Here is a 21301-nt window from a genome sequence, read left to right as displayed (position 1 = left end):
AAAGGTAGTTTGGGCTCTGATCTACTGTCTATTGGTTGAGTACTCTTTTCAATCTGAATTCTTGCCTCAAACTGAAGATAAATCGTTTCCCTTAACAAAGGAAATTTGCAACGCACTAAAGAAACCAGCAAAAAAGAGATTATTGAACCATTCACAAAAACAAGGATACATGCTAACAGGAAAAGGAACGGCATCTTCAACGAGTTAGGGGAATTACGACCAAACTGGAAGAACATATACAGTCGTAAATCATGGATACAGAAAGAAAAGACCATACATGGCTAGCAAATACTTCAATGCGCACGACCGCTTCAGAGGAAGTAGGAGGTGGCGGCTACGCTTCTATGTCGGAGATCCCTCGTAGGTACAGAAGAGAGAGCAGAGGGAGATCCCTGGCTAGGTACATGAGAGAGAGGAACAGAGATGACATGGGCGATTTTTTCTAACATCAGCATCCATCACAATGGTCCGGTGGCACAGGAGATAATACAGGGGAAAGAAGATGGGAACGGGAGAGAAGACAGGGCAGGACAGAATTGAGCTGCACTTGAAGGTTTATTCTGCAAAATGTAACAATGGCTCCCCTTGGACAGCATCCAGTCCCTCTCTTTTAAATCCAAGGGCTCATATTCCACCGGAGCACCTGGTGCATGAGTCGGCCGGGTGCACAGGATACGTTCTCCCCCTGCTCTCGCTAACGTGCGTCACTCAACAAAATTCTGATTGATCCATCTTAGTACCTCCAAAGTTTTTAGAGATGCTCTACACATATCGATGACTAAAGTCACAAAACAGTATGCTTTAGCCATGCAACTGCTGCAAAACAGTAAACGGAAGAGATGAAAATCCTGAAATATTGTCCATCCTTTCTGGGTTGTGGCACAGGAACCGCCATCGGTGTATGTGTATCTGTATCCATATCTTATACAGTACTCCTACAGAACTTGGTCATATAGTGCAGCAAAAAAAAAACATACGGTGAAACTCTCTCAGACTACCAGAAACTCCCTGAAAAACAGCCGGCAAACTGCATTTGGAAGAGCACTTTGGCTGTGGTCTAGAATTTACGGAGATATGTTTCTTATACATGCCACAATTCAATACTTTCAAAATGTCATTATGAAAACACAATAAAACTGTGGGGTTAATTAATTATGGTACTCTAAAACTAGGCTGTTCGTGCGATCAGTGATTTTGGTGAACACTACCAGCGATGCTCCTCCAATGAAAATACATGTGCACGCATCTTGAACTGAGTCCAACTCTCACGGTAGGATTATCATATGCGTCTCCACCTCAAAGAAGTCGTCCCTGTGGCGCTGTCATATGTGCATCGCTCCACTACTTGATTTTCTAGCTTTAAGATGACGCAGTGTCAAATTCCCAGTCCTCATGTGCAGTCTTTATTTGGAGCTGGACCCGTTGGTGGGCGAGCCAAATCTAAGTTTTGCATCTCACTTGCGAGCATTGCCCTTCTTTCTTTCAAGAAGTTGAGCCGGTTTGTCAGCTTAGCTAATGCAGTTGGTGGTCCACCCCCAGGTTCCTGAAAGAAATAACATGCATATATAGTTGCATAAATTCAGTAAAATGAAAAAGAGAGGCAGTAGTAGCACCCACAAACTTATATCAAACAAGGGCTTAAGAAACGAGGGTTTATGGAGGCAAAAAAAACAGCATATATATGTCCCAAGGCATACAGATTACCTCTGTTCTATTACTTGAAAATGCATTCGCTCCTTGAAGCCTGTGTAGGCTATTTGAGTTTTGCCTCAACAATCTTTGAGCACCTGGGCAAAACAAATCATTTTTAACTACTAAGATTGTTGCTATTAACTTTTGCTTCCTTGGGCACAGTTACTCTGATGATATCAAGTATAATTACTGATATTACCAACTGGACCTGTATTGTATTGATAGTTAGTACTCAGTTGCAGCTTCTGGTGAGCTGGCTTACCTGTTGACGAAGACGAATTCTGTGCGGCTTGCCTTCTCAATTGTTCAACAATATCCGCCTGAAATGAATCAATTCTTTTATTGAATAATGGAACTAAAATGGAAGAACTTAAAAGCACAACCAGGTTGTGTTTCCATCCAGTCATCCTTAACTTCAATGAGCCTGGGCCCTTTGCCACTTAATGTACTATTTGTAAAGTATTGAAATATGCAAGATAACAAGGGCATTCTTTTGGCATAATTGTTACTGACATTTTAGGTTCTTATTGTATATCAGGAAAATTCTAACTCACATGACTAGCTTGCTTATACAGTTTGAACAGCATATATTATGTTTACCATTCCAGTATAGTATCAGGAATAACATTAGACCATTCAGAGCAAGGTAACAGCAGAGTAGCAGTCCCGGTCCCAGACAGGACATTTCTAGCAAAGCGGAATGAAAAGCCTCAGACTTCCGTACTCGGATGGTCTTACCATGCCTGCATTGGGTAACATTCGAGATAAAGGATTGGGCCCAATAGCTGATGATGCTTCGGTTGATGAGCTGATTTCATTTTGTTTCTCTCTGGAGAAAAGTAGCCACTTCAGTACAAGTCTATTTCAAGTATATTCCTTTCCATGATTAAGAACTCTAAATAGACAGAACAAAATACTAAGAAAGGATCTAGCAAGCCTTACTACTCCAACTAAAAAAACAAAGCCTTACTCGGCAAGCTTGTCTTGGAGCCGTTTGTTGCATGATTCACATAGTGAGATGGAGCTCAGCTGGGCCTGGCTGCTGAGTTGTCCGCGTAGATCACAAGCCTTTTGCTTCAAATTCACAACATCAGCTTCAGCAGCAGCAACTTCCTCAAGATTAGCCTTAGTCTGTTTTTAACAGAAGAAAATTTTCAAAACGGTGAAAAGAATTTAAGATTTAACGAAATATAAACACCGAGTACCTTGCTGTCTATTGACGACGGGAGGGACACCTGCCCTCTTCGCATATTCATCAGCCCAGACTCCAATGAGGCCCTCAAACTTCTTTCCTTATGCAGCTGATCTCGCAAAGTTTCCACCTGTTGAAGGCACAAGCTATTCATGTTGAATAGAAAATGCAAAACTTACTCTAAAAACGTACCAAAACAACTCCATGAGCTCAAGAGTACCATATAGTCATGAGTTATAATTTGCTGTATCAAACAATCGCCTACCTTGAGGGCTCATAGACTGGTGGTCACCATTAACTGAAAGTCCCAGTAAGGTACCCATTGTATAATAAGTTGTATCATCCAATTTGTGATGAATAAATGAGAACGACAGTGGCATTTAAAGGTTTTAGTAGAATTATCCAGTTTGGGCCGCCATGGCTAGTGGAGTTCAGGTCATAATATATCATTGTTACAAGAAAGATAATTGCTTAGCATTACTTGACATTATTTAAATGGAGGGGGAAAAAGCTAAAATCATGTGTATTGTCACATCAACTGATGCCTCATCGTGGCTAATGGTTCAAATTGTAGCCTAAATCAAGTATGAAAATTACATGGCCACATGGGGCTGTCCGGGTAAGTGCTCTTAGCTTGTAGAGAGTTACTAAAACATCTTAAGATAGAACCAGTCAAACATAATCCACAAAACAAAATGCAGCAGAAACTCGTATGTTTCGACAAAATCTCAAGGAGTTTTTTCTGATACCTAATAAAGTTTGACTGTCAAATAGAGCCAGAACTGGTAGCTTGGTTGCCTTTGCTATGATATAGGATAGTGTCTCAAAGCTAAAGAACATTTCTGAGATAGAGAAGTATGATTAGCAAGGCAAGCAAATCCTGTTTTCTGTAACAGCTAATGAAGGGGAAAAGGTGAAGGAACATGAGTTTGTAGTGCTGCATGTCAGATGCTTCAGCAGCAAGAATTAATGGCCCATCTGAAGAAATGACACAATCAAACCCTGAGTAAAGCAGAAAATCCATTTGTTGACTCCAAAATGTGAGTACCATCCCCAAACTTAATGTGGCTTTCGTGATGTGGTCACATTTCTTGGCTTAAGATGTTTGGATAGTACGTGTGCTTATAACTGCTAGCGTAATATTCCTGTTGCACATAGTTTCTGATGCTTTTCCACATCTATTAAAAGTTTCCTTTCGTTGATGGTATCATAATCCCTTAATGAGACAAGCGGCCTAGGGGTTCTCTTTCTGGAAAGAAAATAAAAACCTTGAGTTTGAGCTCTTACTTCTTTTTCAAGTGCTAAACGGCGTTCATGTAATGTTCCTTTCCGCTTTTCTAGACTTGTCTGGAGGTTTTTATTTTCTTTGACCTGAAAAATACAAACATCATTTCAGATGAAAGCATTCGGTGTTACATAACTTTGTGTGGTCCTAGGGGAAAAGGATGCACCTCCTTTGAAACTTTAGATTGGAGATTGGCCTTGTTGTTCTCAAGCTTCTCAATAAGAGCCCTAATACAGAAGCTCAATTAGAATATCAATAACTCAAAAATATCAACAGTGTAAATTATAAATATTATGGGAAAATAATACTCCAGAAAGTATGTGCATGCACGGGTGAGTGCATGTATTCCAGAAAGTACTTGTTCATCTCGGAAGAATCTAAAAAGGAATCATAGCAACATGTATAACTTGTGCGCCTACAAAAATGTGTGTTATGCAAAGAAGATGAAAGATGCAATTTTTCTTTTGGACTTTTGCGGCTACAACCTTTTGTTTTTGTTGTACTGTGCATGTTGATCATATTTTTGCACAATATTTACAGGTTTACATCTTGTAACATGTTAGCCCATCTACAATTTCGGGATCTTTTCTAGTGTGCAAGTATGCAATTCAAAACCATGTGCACTCTCTGACTCACCCATACAAACAAAAAATTCCACACCATTATGCAAACCTCAATCTCTATGGCAATTTTTAGAAGGTACAACTATTGCAGATGCAAATGATAAATGCTCCACCTATTATGCAATGACGTTCCAGGACTGACCATGGAAAATGTGCAAATACCTTTGGCAGTTTACAAATCGTCATATTTGTGCATTAGCTTTTCAAGTGCACATATTACAGCATGTGTATATGCCTTTTGCAGTTCACAAATGCTCATATTTGCGCTTTCAAGTTCTCGCATTACAGCTCGTTTGTTCGTCCTTGACTGTTTCACATATTTTTTTAAAGCAGGTAAATGTTTTAAAAAAGAGTTGCTCAAAATCTGCACTTGAGGGCTTCTTCTCTCCTGCGACCGCGTCGCCCCCGCGGGCGGCCGGCCGCGCCCAACCTCCTCCCCCGCGCACCTCCCCCTCTCCCTTCCTCCCTGCCGCCGTCGCCGGCGCCCGCTGCAGGCCTGGCCCGAGCGACGCTGGTGGCGGCGGCCCCTGGCCTTTCCCCTCTTGGGTGTCCGCCGGCGCGGGACGGGGAGACCCCCGGCGGTGTATCTAGGCGGCGGCGGTCCAGCGCGGCGGCGGGGGTTCCTGGCGCGAGCGGGGGCGGGCTTCTGGACGGCGGCTTCGCCGTTGGCGGCGGGGCGACACGGCGACGCGGTCTGGCGGCGCCCACTCGACCCAGATCTGGGCCTGGGCGGGCCAGCGGCGGGTGGGTCTGCTTCGTGGCTTCCGGGAGGCGAGCGAGAGGCGATGAGCGGCAGGGTGCTAGTGGCGCCATCGCCGGCTTGCTGCAGCGTGGCGGCGGGGCTTAGCGGGCCCGTTTCGGGCCTGGCCGGGCCAGGGGTGGCCTGGCATGCCCTGCTGCCGCGTCCGGATGGCTACCGCGACGGTGCCGGAGGTTCTGGCCTCCCGCGCGACGACGGTGGAGGTGGTTCCCTTCCGTTCGGCTTCGGTGCTGCTTCTCCCTCCGCGGGGTGCTTCTCTCCGGTCCTCTTGGCCTCGTGTTGGTGTTCGCAGTGAGGCGGCGTGGGTGGCGGCGCAACCGCGATGGCGCATGGTGGTGGGTGGCGATCTGGCTGGTCGGCTCTGGTCCGTTGGGCGGTGGGGTTGGAGTGCGGGAGAAATCCTTGCCGGTTCTTCGGCTCCGATGCGGTGACACCTGCGGGTGCCACCATTCCTTCCTGGAGGGTGTCGGTGATATCCACCCCCGACCTCCCTCCGCGTGCCGGGGGAAACCCTAGGACATGTCCGGGCAGCAGCGTCGTCGGCGTCGCATTCCTTCTTGGAGGTGCTGCTTGGTACGCGGCGGTTCGGAGCCTCGGGTTGTGGTGGTTTGTTTCTGGAGGGCGTAGCGGTGGCGGGTCATCCGCGCTTTGTCGAGCTGCCGTTGTTGGCATTTGTTTCTTCTTCTTTTTCTTTTGGGCTTGATGTGCTGTTCGCCCCAGCGATCCTTGTATCAGTGTTGGTTGCTTTGGAATACAAAGCGGGGGAAACCCTTTTTCGGTAAATCTGCACTTGACATGCTATATTTTGTTTACTTGATGACATGCACTAGTGCATTTTGAAAAGAAATGTGGAAAATCCAAGGATATACAACATGTGATATAATGTGTGCATTTTAAATATTCATGCACAAATATAACCATTTAAGAGCTACGTAAAGATACAAGACCTGGAGGATGAATATAACAATTATGAGCCTCTTCGATTTGAAGGGAAACAAAGAATTAGAACTCTTATGGATTTCGTCATTGTAGCATCGTTTATTCGTAGGAATGAGGCAAAGGAAATCATAGGGAAAATTTACTTTTGACGCCATTCCAAAGGAAAAACATAGGAAATTTAGCATCCAGTATGACTCTCATGTTTTATTCCTATGCGTAGGATCAAGGTAAAGCACAGTGATGGGATCAATCAAGTTAGCGTTGGAACATCATTAGTAGGACTCCTGTATTTTTACGATTCAAACAAGTCATGTAAAACTTTTCCAGTGTTTTACAATCCTCTGTTCTACACATGCATTCCTGTTGCGTTCCTGTATTTTTTTTTCCTATTCCCTCGTTATAATCCTATGAATAAAGAGTCCCATATGTATAGATGTTTTTACAGTTAATATATGGTCGTGTTTTGCATGAACGTTTGAAAACTTTTTTTACAGCTGCATTTTGGAATTATTTTATGTCTCCAACAAATGCACATTCAAATGAGCATTACAGGAGCATATAGCCGTCTACTTACTCATCATCACTGCAGCCCTCAACGTCCAGGTCCTTTCTTGCCTGTAAATACATTACTCGTTAAATTTTATGATTATCGTGGTAGCATTGAAATGCAGAACTATGCAGATAACAACTGAACTTACTGAAGTACGGCCCCATAATGTCTTTTTGTCCCTATTAGCTGAGCTGCTTGACTTCATAAATTTTGCTTTCGAAGATGATGAATGGGATTTTGCTATATGATCTGTGGATGCATTTGATCCTTTGTCCTCCCTTGACAAACCACGTTCTGTTTTTCCCACTTTCATCTGAGGTTGAACAACCTATCATTGTCAGTACATGCAGTGCCAGAGATATTGTTTGAAATAAATTGAGCAAGATGAATTGTAAGGGAGACAAAGAAGTTTACAAGTGCATTAAGTCAGAGCATAAGGCCATAGTTTTGGCCAATCTGTGTGTTTGAAGCACATGAGTTAGTTATTTGAGGCTTCATGCAAGGGGGCCCTAAAGTGTAGTCTTTTTTTCCTTGAACACACCCAAATGCGTGTCATTTTGTATTAGAAGTAGTCTTCTTCAATATCATATCTCAGACCATTAAGCTACTGAGAGTGTGACCAAGGTTTTTTCATACAAGAATGAAATACAAGCTTCAAGAATATATTTGAAATATATAGCAATAAGCAGTCCCTGTTTTCTTCGAGAAAATGCAAAAGCCTTGCATTTTAATGCATTGATAGAAAGAAGAGTTTTTACAAGCCCTCAGAAGGGCACTTTAAGTTCTAAGCTTTAAGCTATGTAAGAAATTCACACTAAGTTTTAAGCTATGTTGGAAACGCTGAATCAACTGTTGACTTCTTATCAGCATGCACCTGATGAAACCGTGGGCAAGTCAAATATGAAAGCATAATCTATTCATCTTAATGACTACTTGGTTCGACCAGCAAAATATTAGCCTTTAAACAGAATACTCATTTACCAGATTTAGAAAGAAACTTCAGTGTCAAGTTGCACATTGAGAAGACACTATCGGATGAGCGAACATGTTCAATGTATGATTTCACCATAAAATTTGACTGGCAAAAGTGAAATTAATTTTGATCAGGAGATCAACTATCACATTTTCAAGGGAAGATCATCCATTGTCTCTTTCATTGAATATAAGCTGACTTATCTTCTCTCTCTCTTTTTTTTTTTGCAAGGAAACATGGTTTTTGCAGGAAATTCTGACACCAGCACTTGGAATGCCCCATCTATAATGTTTGAAATTTGTACTATTGCTGTCAGTTAGCATACCTTGTCACGTTTGGCATTGATTCTACTATTGCCATCACATTCACTGCCGCCAGAAGAGTGTTCGGTATTATCATCCAAGTCTTCTTCAATGTCATCTTCACCAGAATCATAAGAACCATCCTCATCATGGTTGTCATTATCCGTAGAATATTCCTTGTCAACATCACCGTCGTCAGACTCAGTATAAGCGTCCGAAGAACCTTCTTCTATGTCCTATATAGGTTACTGTTGAATTAGTATTCATGACATAACTTCAAGGAGAACCTAATATAAAAAGAAAAGAAATAAATAAGAACATGGAAAGGGAAGAAAGAGCATACATCAAATATCTGATCATATTCCTCAAGCATAATGATAACAATAGCTTGAGCATGGTTGGCTGCAGCGGCAGCTTGAAGCAGCTGGAATGAACCATCCCCAGCCATACTGAAGTCTTTATCAATTTCACATTCACCAAGAAGAAGAGGACGAAGAAGGAGTGGTGCCATACAAGCCGCCAAAGCGGAATTAGACATCCTGTTCACAGCTTTGTGTGATCCAACGATCATCATCATCTTAAGGATCCTAAAAGAAAACCGATGAGTCTGGTATTCATTGGTGGAATTTGATGTTGTTATTGCTGTGCAGGCTAAATTTAACTCATCATCAAACCATTAGATAATGTAAACGGATGAGGACATATTCTTACAGAATGACAATCAGACATAACACTTATGGTGATAAAATTCGAAACAAAAGCATCCTAGGTAAATACCTCTGCAGTAATTGCCGATTTGGTTCCGGGAAAACTTCATATACAACTTTATTTAAAGCATCAAGTCTTTTTGTCTTGTCAGTTCCTGCACCATCACTTGTCTTTATCAGTTTATGGTTCCAAACAAATAAAAATGTTCCGAGGGCATACTGGTGCTGATTTTTTGGTACATACTTCATGAAAAATAGTTATTGGGATTATACATCAGTTTTTTTAGGCTCAGGAATGCATTATTGTTCTTCAATTATAAATAAAGTTCTGGGCCAGTCTTACGGTAAGCTGTAACCAGCGCGGTGCAACATGCTGCAGGAACTGGCGAAGCTGGCATCTCTCGAAGAATAGTCTGTAGTTTGGAGCAAAACAAATGTTACAAAAAATATAGAAACATAGTATAGTCCTTGTGACATCAGAGTTAGCATTGCCAAATAAACACCTTAATACAGTCACCAATAACATGCCCATCCTCATCTGGGGAGAACTCTTTCTTTCCTACAAAAATCAGTTAAAGTGAACTAGCAGACATAAAATTCTCAGAGGTTATGCAAAATAGTTGTATCTTCAAAAGAAAATCTTTGTGAAAGTGCAGGGCAAAGAAAAAAAGTCTTCATTCAATTAAACAATGGTAAAACTTCTGCGGCACTAAATTGCCAAACATCTTAAACAAGAACAAAAAAGTTAGAACAGAGGAAATCACCCTTTTCATAATCACGAAATCTGCGTTTGACTTCTTCAACATCAGCAGATTGACGGAGGATTCCTTCTCCCTTGCAACCTACAAACACAGTGTTTTTCTGCTCGTTACTGAACGGCAAGATTTTTAAATGTCATGTTTCCGCATGATTGCTTTCAATGCACACCAGGTAAATATGAGCATAAAACTAAACCTAAGGAAGGGTCGGTCTGGATAGTGTACTGATATTACAGGGAAAAACACTTACCATAATCTTCAATGAACCTCAAGGCCTTCTCCAGGAAAGCTGGACTACCATCAGCCTCTACAAGTGCAAACTGTGCAGGTCTCCCAATAACAGATGATTTATCCTCCGCTGCAAACGAAACAACAGAATTTGCTTATTCAGTGCAACATAAGCACACACAGATGTGGGAAAGAATAATAAATTAGACATTATACATTTGACTCAACAAATAAATGGCAGTAAATACTATGGCATCTGATACTGGCATACAAAATAAACCTACTCAGATCCGCATAATGCAGTTTTTTCTGTAACAGCAGAATCCAGCTGAATTAAATGTTAATGAATAATAGAAGGAATAAGGATCTTCATGTAAGCAGTGATTGCCCATGCCCTGATCAAGTGCATGGAGGAACGAAGCAAGAAAAATCCCTACGGGGTCATCATCTCTACGCTGTGTCTACTACATTGGGCTGCAGTGTTAGTGTAGGACTAGAGACATGACATCCAAACTGGAATTTATCCTACAAACTTCATTTTTTGAGTGCCCCGGAATTTCTCAACCATTAGGACGTTTAGGAAGTGATTAAGATTTTTTTTTTCAAGTAGTGAATGATGAAGTTGAACACCAAACTGGAAGTCTGGAACATACTTTGCCAGATATATGAAATGAAACAAAAACAGGTGTGATCAAACAATAAGAATGAAGTCTGAAAAAATTGACATGAAGAAATTTCATAAATACAGCCCACAATGTGACTTGTCTATTTTTATATAAATACCATTAGCCCAAAATAAAACAAAAGCTTAGATGTTAGCCCAGCTTGTGCAGGTTTGGTGAAAGTTAACATAGCTTACACTGTTCAGTTGAAGCTTCAGAAGATTCTGTTCCATCAGCGTTAAATATTGGATTTTGCCCCACTGTACTCGCTACACTTGGTGCCTGCGCTAAAGCACTCTCTAATGCATTTCTCCACTCGTTGAGTTCTTCCGTAGTTTCTGCCTGCTTGGAGACAAATCACACCATTAAATTCCTAAACAGTGCCACACAGGTATGATAGTAGTATTGAATATTAATCGAACAATTGCCCCTCCCAAACACAACCAGGGTTGCCACGTTCCACTGCTCCAGTCCCACAGCCACCCCTGTTGCCCCGCTATTTACTGATCCTCAAGAACCATACTAAGAAATGCCAATCGTCCCAATGGGAACACAAAGATCAGTACGACAGGAATTCTGAAAGATATGAAACCAACCTTCAGAGTAAAAGTACGCCCTTCGCGGCCATCAGGAAATAACACTGTTAAAAGTTTCCTGTCTTCTTTGACTACAACACTGAAACATTTATCAAAATTATATGTTTATTGGATAGCATTAACGGAAATCCCCCTTTCAGCAAAATTTCAATTATGCATACCTTCCGGAGTTATTCAAGTCGATTCCACCAAGTGTAACAACTGGTTCATTTCCTCTGGGAGGTGCATTCTGAAAATAAAGCAGAACATAGGAGCAATTGGCATGTTTAGAGGCCTAATACTAATATTTATAGTTGCCCATAAATGTCATGAAGAATCCTAAAAGAACTATGTATGCTTCAGCAGTAGTACTTGTTCTGTAATCATGTTCACCCCCTAAAAAATGGTGACACTAACAGTCAACAATATCCTTGCCTTTACTATTTGCTTTCTGTCACTTCCGGTATCCAATTAATAGTATGAAAAGAGACTTTATATCCCGCTTCACATTCAGGTTCACTCCTTAAATTGTGCAAGTATTACTATTTGTATTAGGATTATGACCTAGACCAAAGTAGGCACTAATTTGTTGGGATATCTGAGCAATAAGATGCCATTAGATGATATAACTTGCCTTTCACCTTTCATGTATTTTACATGGTGTCGGCTAGCATACTATCATGTGTACTTTAATTATGCCCTTACTCAACCTTAACAAGCAGATCAGATAACAAGGTATACAGAATGATATCTAGACATCTGATTCTTTCCTCGAAGCATTTTGCTAAAGACTTCAGGTTATATATAAAGTTTTCGTCAGCTGCACTCATGTACTCCATTAAAATGAATTTGCAGCAAACTTACTACATTATAGTTTATAGTACTAATACAACATCAGCACAGAAAAAGACTCGCGCGAACTTGCATGTGCTATTAATCAATATGTAATACCACACCCATCAGTTCTACAACAAGAAATGGCAGATTGGTAGCTTCCCTAGGGCCGCACACATTTTCTAGTGGTATCGATTAACCGATGGTACAAGCCGGAAGTTGCATATAACTGGTGTTGTAAACAACAAGATGTATACTTGATGCTCTATTTTCAATCACTGTTGGAAACTTGGGATCATGATCTTGGAGGTACTGTGGAACAAGGCTGGCAACTCGGGGGGGGGGGGGGGGGGGGGGGGGGGGGGGGCAATAGCGTAGCAGACAGCTAGGAGAAGCGAGTGAGAGAATAGAGAAATAGATGTGAGACTATTTCATTGCTTAATTAACGTAACACCACTGGGTCCTCTACATATAACACAATTCCAATGTAAGGAACAAACCATATCGTATTTCCAATTGGCTATGGCTCAGATTAAAAGAACCCATTTACTTATAGATACTATAGGGATCTTGTCCTTAATTGGTTGCACTGGCTGGAGCTAGCGCCAGTTGCTGGCCTTCTTGGGCCATGCGGCACACATAGGGGATTCCCCACATAGCAACCATGGTAATAGAAATTTCATGGAAAATAAATAAGGTTCAAGCATTTGCTACAAGAATTAGATAACCCAATTGAGCAGTCAACTAGCAGATTTACAATCTAATGCCGTGCAGACCTTTAGTCTGCTTTGTTACAATAAAGTTTGTGTTAAGCTTGGAGAACAAAGCAAGTTAATCATAGGATCTTTACGAGTGAATAGCTGATGCAAAGAAACACAGCAAAGTACTGCAATGTATCTTACAGGGTCACTTCTGAAGAACACTAATGATGCCCTTGTAAGAATAAACCAGCGCTTTTTCCATGTTGTCCAGCCAATCCCTGTTATGTATCACAAATAATCAAATATGAACAATAGCGTGGCTACAAATATTTAGAATTTAAATTAAAGCAAAGGTGATCAAATGTAAGAAAATGACAGTTTGGGTAGCAACAAAATTCCACATGCAAAATATGGAGTTATAAGTAGAAACATTCTGATCCACTTAATTAAACCGCAACAGAATTTCCTTGACAATTTCAGTAAAAAACATCAACCATGTCTGTTGGCTTGACTTCGTTCTTCATTGGGCTTAAAGGTATCATGATTGTGAAGCAATTAGATTAGCCTACAGACCAGGCATTTTACAGAAGTACACGTTACTCTATGCCCAAACTTTTAAGCATATGACTTTATGGGGAAGCAAGCCTATAATGCCCCCATGCCATCAGAGAAATAAACAGATAGTATGTTGTTAGATTTTTAGTATTCAGTAAAAGAGCGACTAGGTTGAACCATAGCGAGTTCTAAGTTAATGTGAATGATTATACATTGCAATATATAGTCCAGCAAACTGGTTAATATTCTACCTGCTAGAAAGATACAGTAATACAAGTAACGTCTAATGGACATCATGTTTATAAAAGCTCCATGACAAATGATATGATTAACATTGTCATAATTGTGTGACTTCAGGCAACATGTTTTGCTGTTCTTCTGTGCTTCAATCATACTCCCTCCGTCCCAAAATAAGTGTCTCAACTTTAATACAATTTTGTACTAAAGTTAGTATAAAGTTGAGACACTTATTTTGGGACGGAGGGAGTATTAATTTAGTATCCCATTGGAAGGACAAAAAAGTTCCTATTAATAGATATATGAACTGGAGGGCTTCTGACCGTAGTCCTTACCACAAACATCTTGTTCAGATGTAACGTCTAGCAGGTAAAAGAGAGGGAGAAATATATATCTAGCTATGCTAAACCACAATTTAGCCATCCGAACATACCTTTAGATGAAAGCAGTAAATGTCCACTCTTAAGAACCTGCAAACAGATATACAAAATTGACACCATCATTCGGAGTTAATAGCATGATTTTGAAATAGCAGTTTAAAGACTCCCATTCTGATCATAAACATAGACTTATAGTCTCTGTTTTTGAGTCGCCGACTAATCGCCGATTAGTCGCCGACTAATCGCCAAGTCGTCGCGGCGTGGCTGGCTCGCGCAGGCGACTTGACTCAGGGAGCAAGTCGCGCGACTCGCGTGGCTCGCCGGTGACTTGGGGCGATTAGTCGCACGACTCGCTGGCTCGCGTGGCTTGCTGCTGTTGTATATGTGATCATGTGGGGACTGGGGAAGGAGGAGGACCGAAGGAAAGAGAGCGCAGGGTGGGCCATATATGTGCTCTGCTTAGATATAGTATATGAAAGAGAGCGCGGGGTGGGCTCTATATGTGCTCTGCTTAGATGTAGTATATTTTCTCTGTTGTATATGTGCTCTTCTGCTGCTGTATATCTATGTGCTCTGCTGCTCTATGTACTGTTGTGCCATGGCGACTTGGGGCGACTAATCAAGCCAAGTCGCTGACTCAAGCCAGCAAGCCACTAGCCGCAGCCTCGGCGACTTGGCTTGACTTGGCGACTCAAAAACCTTGCTTATAGTAAATCTGAAGTTGCAGCTATGTGTAGCAGTTACATGGCTTATGTAAACATATATAGAGAGACATTCTACCAAAGCTTAAGGTCATTTGGAGAACAGTGTGACATAAACTTTGAGTGCAAGTTGATCCGACAAACCTGGCAGTTAGGACATGAAGTTTGTGGACTATCACCGGTTTCACCAGTCTGGGAGTTCGGGTCTCCCTCTCCACATCGGCATATCTTGAACTGACCTGCATTCTCCGAAGTCTGAGAAGATGATACCTATCAAAAAGATTAAACGAAGTGGAGTAAGTACTTAGCATAAAGCAACAAACAGGTGATAACAAGGCAGGCAGAACTTGAGATTAACTAAAACGAGCAAACTTTACATGCGCAGATTTATGTGCACATAGTATCAACTGAATCAACAATAGAGGATCTTAACAACAGAACATTTGTCTTTTGTTATTGTGCTATGGAAGCACTATAATTCATATTGATGGTTACCATTCCTTGACAAAATTTAGAAATCTCCCTTGGTCTCTTTCTTATCTTTATCGCCTACTCTTGTACTAAAATACCACTTCGCCTTAAGTCATAAGTACTAAGTTTCATGCACCAACCAGCAGAATCAAAAGTCCAAACTGATGGAGAAAGTCGGGTGATCTACAATACTTCAACACCTCCTCACACATGTGGTTTGAGAAGGCCTAAACGTGGACAAAAGGAGGGCAGGGCAAGCAATTTTTTTTATTCAAAAGCCGAGACTTGAACCCAAGACCTCTTGTGCCGAATACCATATTAAGTTTCATGCACAAACTAGTAGAACCAAAAGCCCGAACTGATGGAGAAGCTTGGCCAATCCCCATATACTTGAACAAATATGCAGGCCAGCCAGGCACCATATTGTCCAAGTGACATAAAGGTAACTATTTTATTGTAGAAAATAACAACACATATTTTTCTTTGAGGTAGTCAAAAGGTAGTCCCTGCATAAATTTCATTAAAAACACAAGATAGGGTTTAACTTGATTTCTGGAATCCAGACAACCCATTTTGTCTATAAATGATAATATTTTATGCTTATCAGCTGCCTAGTGACTCTTAACAACAAAAGTACAGTGAGACTAAATCATAGAATCTATGCATTAGAAACACATCTATAAAGAACTACAAAAAACTAAAATAAAGAATAATTTTTCTATTGCCAGTAAAGGAGAAGCAAAGAAGCGGCACGGTGGAGCCACATCAACTCCTCAAAAGTCTACAATACCAGCACAAAAACGTTTGAAAATTTTAGTAAGTCTGCTTGTACGGCCCCACTCTGTAAATGTTTCTTGTTTTAATAGAATTTTACTGTTAGAGGCCCCCTATATATTGCCAGCCTGCTTACTTTATTCACAACCCAAATGTCATGAACCATAATTTCATTTCATTTGGCATGTCTATCACTGGAATGCATATTGAAGATCTTTTTTTCTTAGTCAAGTACACCACTTGATAAACATAGCTGGCACTCACTCACCGATCAACAAAAGTGAGCTCTTTGTCTCACATTTTATTGCAAAACATTAATTATATTGGTCTAGTATCTTCTGAAAGAAAATTAAAATCAACTGAAAAAGTTACTAAACAGTGGGGTCCAATGAATACTTTGCTGAAATGCTAGAACGGATAAGGAACATGGAGAATATATAAAAAATAATGATGCTATACTTGAATCATATGACAATCTTACTGGCTGGTAAGGAATCCTGAACTCTGAAGCTGACATTGTCTTCTCAAAATAGCTGGCTTATGAACAACTCAGGATGATCTGTCCCACCAACGAGTTGATGTTTCTTAAGCGGCTGATGCAATGTACAGTGTTACCCGTAATAAATCCATGAGACTTGTTAATGATAATTACAAAATAAATAGCATGATATAGCACCACAATTTGGAAGGAATCACTAATTTGTCGAGTTTTTGGATGAAGACGTCTCTCTATCAGAGCTACAGTTAAATGTTTTCAGATTGTATTCATCCTATATACCTTTTTTTAAGATAAACTCATCCTATATACCTAAATAGTTCATTCCCGCTACCTCTAATATCTTAACATGCACACATGCCAGCTCATCAAAGGCCCACCACAACATGCATGGGAAAAAAAATCCATTATTGGTTGATCCCATGCACACATCCCACCTCACCACACATGTCACCTCATCAAAGGTCCACTCAACATGCATGAGAAAAAAAATTCATTGTATTATGCTACTTATATTCAATATATGTTTCGACTACATAGTAATCAAATACAATATATAAGATGTGTTTTAGTTTTAGTTCATATGTTCTTAATTCAGCTACTCATGTTTCATAAAATTAAATCACTCAAAATATGTTGCAATCGATTCCCGCAGTAACGTGCGGGGTATTATCTAGTTAACTTAATTTTGTGCATGCCGATTACATTGTATCCCCGCCGCCGGTCCCCCCTTCTCCTTCCTACTCCCTCACCGCCGCCCGGGGGCGCGACCAGGAAAAGCCCTACCGTTGCTGGAGGCGGCGGGGCCCTGTGTCTTCTCGCTCGGGTGGTGCTGGTGCGGGCCGGCGCCCCGGGCCGGACGTGGCGCTGCAGCCGGGCAGATGCGGCGCCCGGGCGCCCCTGCTTCCCCGCGGCGGGTGGCGCACCTGGGGTGCTAGAGACGGCGGTGGCATGGTCCGGCGCGGCCAGGCTGCTGGTGGCCGCCTTTGCCGTGGCCGCGGTGGATGGTGGTGGCGCAGCGGCAGTGGGTGGTGGTGGTGCGGGCCGAGGTTGGGGACGGCGGCCGCGACGGCTCGGCCAAATCTGACCTCGCAGTGCCACGGGCGGCTGCCTTGACCGGGGCCCTCTCGGCTGGTCGAGGTGGCGGCGTAGTGGCGGTGGTTCGACCCCCTCCTTCTGATTCATGGGGCGTTCGGCTCTGCGGTTGGCAACACATTCGACGGGTGGAGCACGGCGGCTCAGTGCTTCTCGCCTTTGGCTGGCCTCGGTGACAGGGGCGCTCCGGGGGATTTGCAGGGGTGCCTCCGGGTCTTGCTGTTGCCAGAGGTGGCGACGGTGACCTGGACCCGGTTCGAGAAATGGCGTGGCGGCTGCGGCGTGGCCGACAGCTGCCGGTGGCCTCCCCCTGCACGGCTCCGGCCAGCGGGGTTCCGGACTTACCAAAAGGGCCTGCTTTTCCGGCCTCAGCGTCGGTGGTCCATTTTGATGGGAGTGGGGTGGTCTTCGCTGCCGGGACGTCGGCTTTGGTGGTGGGAGCGCGGGGCTCGTGGGCAGAGCTCGTGCTCAGGTGTTACCCGATTGCCATGACCGTGTGGGCGGCGTGGCGGCCGGGGGGTGATATCGGTGGCGGTGGTGCGGCATTCATACCGCCAAGGGCAATAAGTGTGGGCCGGGGTGAAAATATGTTCTGTCTTCTAGCACTCCGGAGGCAGCGATGTTCGTTCCCTTCTTGAAGGCGTCGCTGCAGTCCTCATTGCCCGTCATGTTGCTCCAGGGGAAACCCTGATCCTCGGTTTGGGCGGTGGGGCACTCTAGTGTCGTATCCTTCCTGAAGGCACCGCTTTGGAGCTCCCGGGTCGTCATATGCAGCTTCGTCTCTTCGCGATGGCGTGTTCACGGTTAAGGACCCCGGTAGCTCTTGTAGTGGTAGGGGTGGTGTTGCTGCGCTCAGCGCTGATGTATCCGCCTTGGGTGTGTGCGTGTGTTGGGGTGGCGTGAGTTTGTATCGAGCTGTTGATGGTTGATGCTTAATATATAAAGCGGGGCAAAAGCCTTTTTCCGTAATACTAGTTCAATCTATGTACAAGTCATAAAGTCATAATAACCGTCAGCTAAGCCAAGAGAAAATGTGATAGATATTCCGAAATACGGTGTGTGCCCAGGACCCTGAAGGCAGTGGTTGGCAAGAATATGGATGTACCAGTAGAAACTGAAGCACGGAAACTTTTAATTTCTCTTCAAGAATTGGAGTTGGTTTCCACATCCACCATAAGTATCAGCTTGAGATATGTAAGCCATTGGCTGGACCTGGGGAGTTATACAGCACAGGCAAAATCACGAGACATAAGTAAGATTTGATATAGCATGGAGACAATCATACAATGTATAGAAGTTTGATGCTGCTAAAATAAGATGAATACTACTATTACTGCCGGCAGGTATCCTGCAAGCAGATGCAAGATTATTCAGACAAACATGCACATGCACCGATGGCAGGAGCTAGTACATGCCAATGAGTTATGGCCGAAAGAAAAATACATTCGGGAAAAAGGCATGCAAGGCGGCCAACTGACAGGACTGAAACCTGAAACCAAACCTCCGCCATGCACCGGGACCAGAGAAACGAAGGCGCATTGTCGAAACAAAACAGAATCAGGCCGATTTTATTGGCGAGCATGGTACGCACATCAAATGCGCGGATTCAGGTAGACCAGAGACCAATTCGGATGGACAAATCGATTTGAACATTTGCATTTTTCACAAGTCAGACATCTGAAATCGCAGGAGGGAGGGAGACAATCGTCCTAGCACGGCGCAGCTGCAAAAGCAAACGGGGAACGGATCTAGAGGGGTCGCGAATCGGGGCAATGCGGCTCCTCTGTGTAGCTAGAAAAATGGGGGCAACGCAACAGGGGGAAAAACTGAGCATTCGCCCAGACAGAAAAATGCACCGATGAAGGAGGAGCATCGACGGAGGCGGCAAGGCAATGCGGGGCTCACCTGCGGCCGGAACGCGATCGGGAGATCAACCTCACAGCGGCGGGCACGCCATCGATCCCACCTCCTCCTCCTCCCCCCCTTATCTCCCTCCCCTTCCCCTTGTCTCTCTCCCCCTCCCGTTCTATTTTTCTCCCGTCTCTTCCCTCTCGCCCGCACTTTCTCCGGGGACTTGTTTTGGAACGGGAGCGCCCAGCGAAATAGACGTGCCACTGCAGGGTGGGGCCTTATCCCGCCGGGCCCACATGCCAGGGCATCGCCCCGGTCCCATTCCTTTCCGCCGTTCCTTTCCCCGAGCGAGACGGGGGCTCGCGGACGGGGTCAAGCGATCCGGGCCGTCCGCCCGGCGCCCGTGGACACGTGGCGGAGGATGACAGTACACCGAGAGGGAGAGGATGCTTCTGCTCTGCGCGGTGAGGGCGGGCGGGCGGAGTGGTGGGAAGCATGTCGTTAACGGGAGGACAGGCTCTGCCGCGGGGCCCACCGGCAGCAGTATCGAGTAGGAGTAGGAGTAGTAGGCCTTGTGCTTGGAAATTTTGTTTTCTCGTTTTTTTTTTGCGCATATGTTTTCTTGTGCTTGGAAATTTTGTTTTCTCGTTCCTTCTGTCCTTGGGCGTGGAGCCCGCCCGACCCAGATGCCACGCCCTTTCCGTCCGTGCTCACGTGTCCTCTGCACTTGTCATCGATCACCAATGATCAATCTACTAGGATTCTCGAGTGATTTCATTTCTCAAAGCGAAAGAGCATCATGATCAGTTGGGGAACGAAATGAGCTACACCAGCCAATCAAACACAGTTGTATGTTACTCCCTCTGTTCGGAATTACTTGTCTCGGAAATAGATATATCTACGTCTAGATATATCTATTTCCGAGACAAGTAATTCCGAACATAGGGAGTATTTGTTAGAGCATCTCCAGCTGTTGAGCCCTCAAGAAGCATTTTTTTCGCCGCTTGAGGGCCGCCGGCGAAATTTTTGGCCTGGGGATGAAAAAAGTCTCCAGCCGTTTCCACCCCCAAACGAGGCCGTCGTCCTTGCCACGCTGCCGCGCCGCCCCGTCCATGCCGCACCTCGTCGCGCCCCTGCCTCGCGTGGGCACACCCGCCTGCCCGTAGTCCCGCTCCTCGCCTCCGCTGGCCCCGCGCTGTAGCTGCTCGCGCCCGCGCCTGGCCGTGGCCGCCCTTCGCTGCACGCGCGCACCGGCCGCCGGCGGCAGCTGCTGCTGCCCCCGCCCGCTATGGCCGCGCTGCTGCCTGGTCGCGGCCAGCGCACGCACCCAGCCGCCCAGCGCCCTTTCCGCCGCTGCCTCTCGCACCGGCCGCCGGCGAGGGCGTCGTGGAGTGCGCGGGCGGGGGGCGCCGCTCCCCCCATGCTCGCTCGTGGGGGCGGCTCGAGGAGCACGTCCAGGAGTCGTGCCGGAGGCGGTCCAGGTAGAGGAGCCGTCACAGGGCGCGGCGGTGGATGAGCGAGGCGAGCGTGAGGTAGGCGAGCGCCGCGGAGAGCGTGAGCGAGACCTGCACCTGTGTGTCGTAGGCGGGGCGCGGCATGGTGACGCGCGCGGCCACTGGGACGACCACTGCGAGGACGAAGAAGACGAGCCCCTCCCCGCCCCCACCATGCGCGCTCCGCTCCGCGTCGGGCATGCGAGCCCCTCCCCGGCCATGCGTGCTCCGCCACGGCCGCGCGAACACGAGCCCCGCCCCTGGCCATGCGCGCTCCGCTCCGCGCCGGGCACGCGTCCCCTCCCCAGCCATGCGTGCTCCGCTCCGGCTGTGTGTGGCAGGTGGTGGAAGGAAAAGGAGAGGAGGGAGGAGAAAGAAAAGAGAGAAAGGAGAGGAGAGAGAGGGGCTGGCAAATGGGCCTGTGCATGAAAAAAAAGAAATGTCGGCGTCCCCAGCCGCCCTCCCCC

At 44.8% G+C, this 21301-nt stretch overlaps 1 protein-coding gene across 2 annotated transcripts; it reads right to left on the bottom strand.

Annotated features, from left to right (window-relative positions):
- Positions 1 to 1005: 1005 nt before the first annotated feature.
- On the bottom strand, positions 1006 to 19535 carry LOC109782326 (rho GTPase-activating protein REN1). Of its 2 annotated transcripts, none has more exons than XM_020340934.3 (26): positions 19396 to 19535; positions 18596 to 18702; positions 16381 to 16492; positions 14799 to 14924; positions 14007 to 14043; positions 12983 to 13059; positions 11429 to 11496; positions 11268 to 11346; positions 10869 to 11013; positions 10032 to 10139; positions 9788 to 9865; positions 9527 to 9582; positions 9367 to 9436; positions 9094 to 9178; positions 8660 to 8903; positions 8340 to 8552; positions 7190 to 7354; positions 7066 to 7106; positions 4336 to 4396; positions 4172 to 4255; positions 2898 to 3014; positions 2663 to 2823; positions 2431 to 2521; positions 1955 to 2012; positions 1705 to 1787; positions 1006 to 1543 (listed from the first exon to the last, which is right to left on the bottom strand). In XM_020340934.3, exons 3-26 carry the CDS (start codon positions 16414 to 16416, stop codon positions 1391 to 1393), a joined length of 2436 nt encoding a protein of 811 aa, XP_020196523.1. In that variant the 5' UTR covers positions 16417 to 16492; positions 18596 to 18702; positions 19396 to 19535; the 3' UTR covers positions 1006 to 1390. The 2 variants fall into 2 exon arrangements, with proteins under 2 accessions (XP_020196523.1, XP_020196531.1); XM_020340942.3 differs by having other exon boundaries at positions 16381 to 16458.
- Between the last annotated feature and the right edge of the window lie 1766 nt (positions 19536 to 21301).

This window comes from Aegilops tauschii, chromosome 4 (genome assembly GCF_002575655.3).
Source record: "Aegilops tauschii subsp. strangulata cultivar AL8/78 chromosome 4, Aet v6.0, whole genome shotgun sequence".
NCBI lineage: Eukaryota > Viridiplantae > Streptophyta > Magnoliopsida > Poales > Poaceae > Aegilops > Aegilops tauschii.
The sequence above is the reverse complement of the archived record's forward strand: the minus strand, read 5'-3'. Positions and strand labels throughout refer to the sequence as shown.

Coding starts and splice junctions, on each gene's coding strand:
- LOC109782326 (XM_020340934.3), bottom strand. CDS start 16,416: ATGTCAGCTTCAGAGTTCAGGATTCCTTACCAGCCA. Junction 14,925..16,380: donor TCAGGATTCCTTACCAGCCA/GTAAGATTGTCA, acceptor TCTTTTTGATAG/GTATCATCTTCTCAGACTTC. Junction 4,256..4,335: donor AATCTAAAGTTTCAAAGGAG/GTGCATCCTTTT, acceptor TGTATTTTTCAG/GTCAAAGAAAATAAAAACCT.